Here is a 1,728-nt window from a genome sequence, read left to right as displayed (position 1 = left end):
GAACAAACGTACCCGGCGTCCGCGGAGAATCCGCGGGGATTGAGGCGTCGGGTCTCGAGGAGCCGCCGGGTACGTTTGTTCCAGAGGCCGCCCGGGCCCGGATACGGGAGCCAGAGTCCAGAGAGGACTACTTTGGTGAGTGAGAGAAGTGGTTAGGGTCGGGAAAGGACCAGTCGCTTCATTCGGTTGCCGGTTGCCCCGACGGCTGACGCTGGGAAGTCGGAGGCAGAGACGCGGGGCTAGGAAAGAAGCAAGAGGAATTTCCCACACCCAGTGGGTTTCAAATGGACCACGGGCATCTTATTCCTGTTAAATTCACCGCTTTCCCCTCCCCACCTCCGCCCCGATGATCTCGTGAATCCCAGTTCCTCAGGCTTTAGAGCCTGGGTGTTTTCGCGGTAGGAGGCCTTGCGGGGGGTGGGGGGCAAATGAGGCGGTGAGAGCATCCCCCTTCATATTCCCCCCTCGACGGCCGTGCCCCTGCAGGCTCCTGCGCTCCGCGCCCCCACCCGGGCCCAGGCTCCGCCCGCAGGAATTCGGGGAATGCGAGGGTGGGGGGGCGGGGCGGGCGGGCAGCGTGCGTGCCGGCTCCTGCCCGGGCGCTCCAGGTGCCCGCGGGCGGGGCCGGCCGCGCTACGCTGGGCGGAGGTGGGGTGCAGGGGGTTGGGGACCTGCTTCCTAACACGCGCGGAGCTGTGGCCGCTGTCGGGGAAATGGAGCCTGGGGGGAGGAAGAAAACCCTGGACGGAAAGCAGGGACCCTGCTGCTGGCTGGCCCCAGTCCTGCTGGCTCCGTGCGTGCGTGGGCATTTAAGTCCAGACCCAGTGGAGTCAGCTTCTATTTTTCCCATCATCCGGAAGTTAGGGCAGGAGCCTTGACCACCCGGGACGGCATCACCCCTGGATGGCCCTGGATGGATGACGACCGTGTGTAACTGCCAGAAATAACCTGGCCATCAGTTTTGGTCATAACCTGCTCAGAATCCTTACTTTTCTGTTGCTAAAGAAATCTGGTCTCTGCCCCTCTTCCGACGCAGTTAACTTCAAGAAATATTAACTATTGTACGTCTCAGCTGCGGGAGGGTATTGCGGTCTTGAATGATCTTTTAGCCAAGACCCACAGACACCACTTCACTGTATTAAAAAATGCGGATCTGGTTGCGATAGGAAGTACAGAAAGAAGTTGGAGGGCTCACACCCAGGTCTGTGAGCCTGTTCAGTGTTCCCAGCGCCTTCTCACCTTTCTTACCATCCATGTTCCTGCGGTAGACCCCAAGCTCTAGAACTCTGGCTAGAAATGTAAATAGGGAGAGGAATCCAGCCAGGGAAGGAAGACTGGGAGGAGGTTCAGAAGTAGCAGGGGCTAAAGGCTGAAAGGGCCCTGCTTAGTTCAACTCTAATCATTCCCTGTTTGCCCCGACCTGAGAAAGCCCAGAGCAGATAACCCTTTTGTCAAGGGAACCTTTTAGCAGTTTCCTTTTGAGGCCAGGAGACCCGCTGATGGGTGGACAGAAGTCTCCTCAGCTAAGCCATCGGAACCAAAAGGAGGAAAGTTGCTGGGAGAGACTGCTGTAAAAATGGCAGGAAGAACTTAGAGGTGGATGTGCTAGGTTAGAGGTGGTGAGTCGGACATGCCTGAGCAGTTGGCTCTCATCTTCCCATAATGTCCAATGCTTCCCCCAAAAGTGGCTCTAATAGGGCCCCCTGGCACGATGCTCTTGGCAGGCAG

At 58.2% G+C, this 1,728-nt stretch overlaps 1 protein-coding gene across 1 annotated transcript in view; it reads left to right on the top strand.

Annotated features, from left to right (window-relative positions):
- AJUBA (ajuba LIM protein) overlaps window positions 1–1,728 on the top strand; it is a 10,110-nt gene that overhangs the window by 1,469 nt on the left and 6,913 nt on the right. The window contains exon 2 of the mRNA XM_010831409.1: window positions 11–135. Within this exon, the coding sequence (XP_010829711.1) occupies window positions 11–135 (125 nt within the window). The remainder of the gene's footprint in view (window positions 1–10; window positions 136–1,728) is intronic.

Source organism: Bison bison, unplaced genomic scaffold, assembly GCF_000754665.1.
Source record: "Bison bison bison isolate TAMUID 2011002044 unplaced genomic scaffold, Bison_UMD1.0 scf7180017864526, whole genome shotgun sequence".
Lineage (NCBI taxonomy): Eukaryota > Metazoa > Chordata > Mammalia > Artiodactyla > Bovidae > Bison > Bison bison.
The sequence above is the reverse complement of the archived record's forward strand: the minus strand, read 5'-3'. Positions and strand labels throughout refer to the sequence as shown.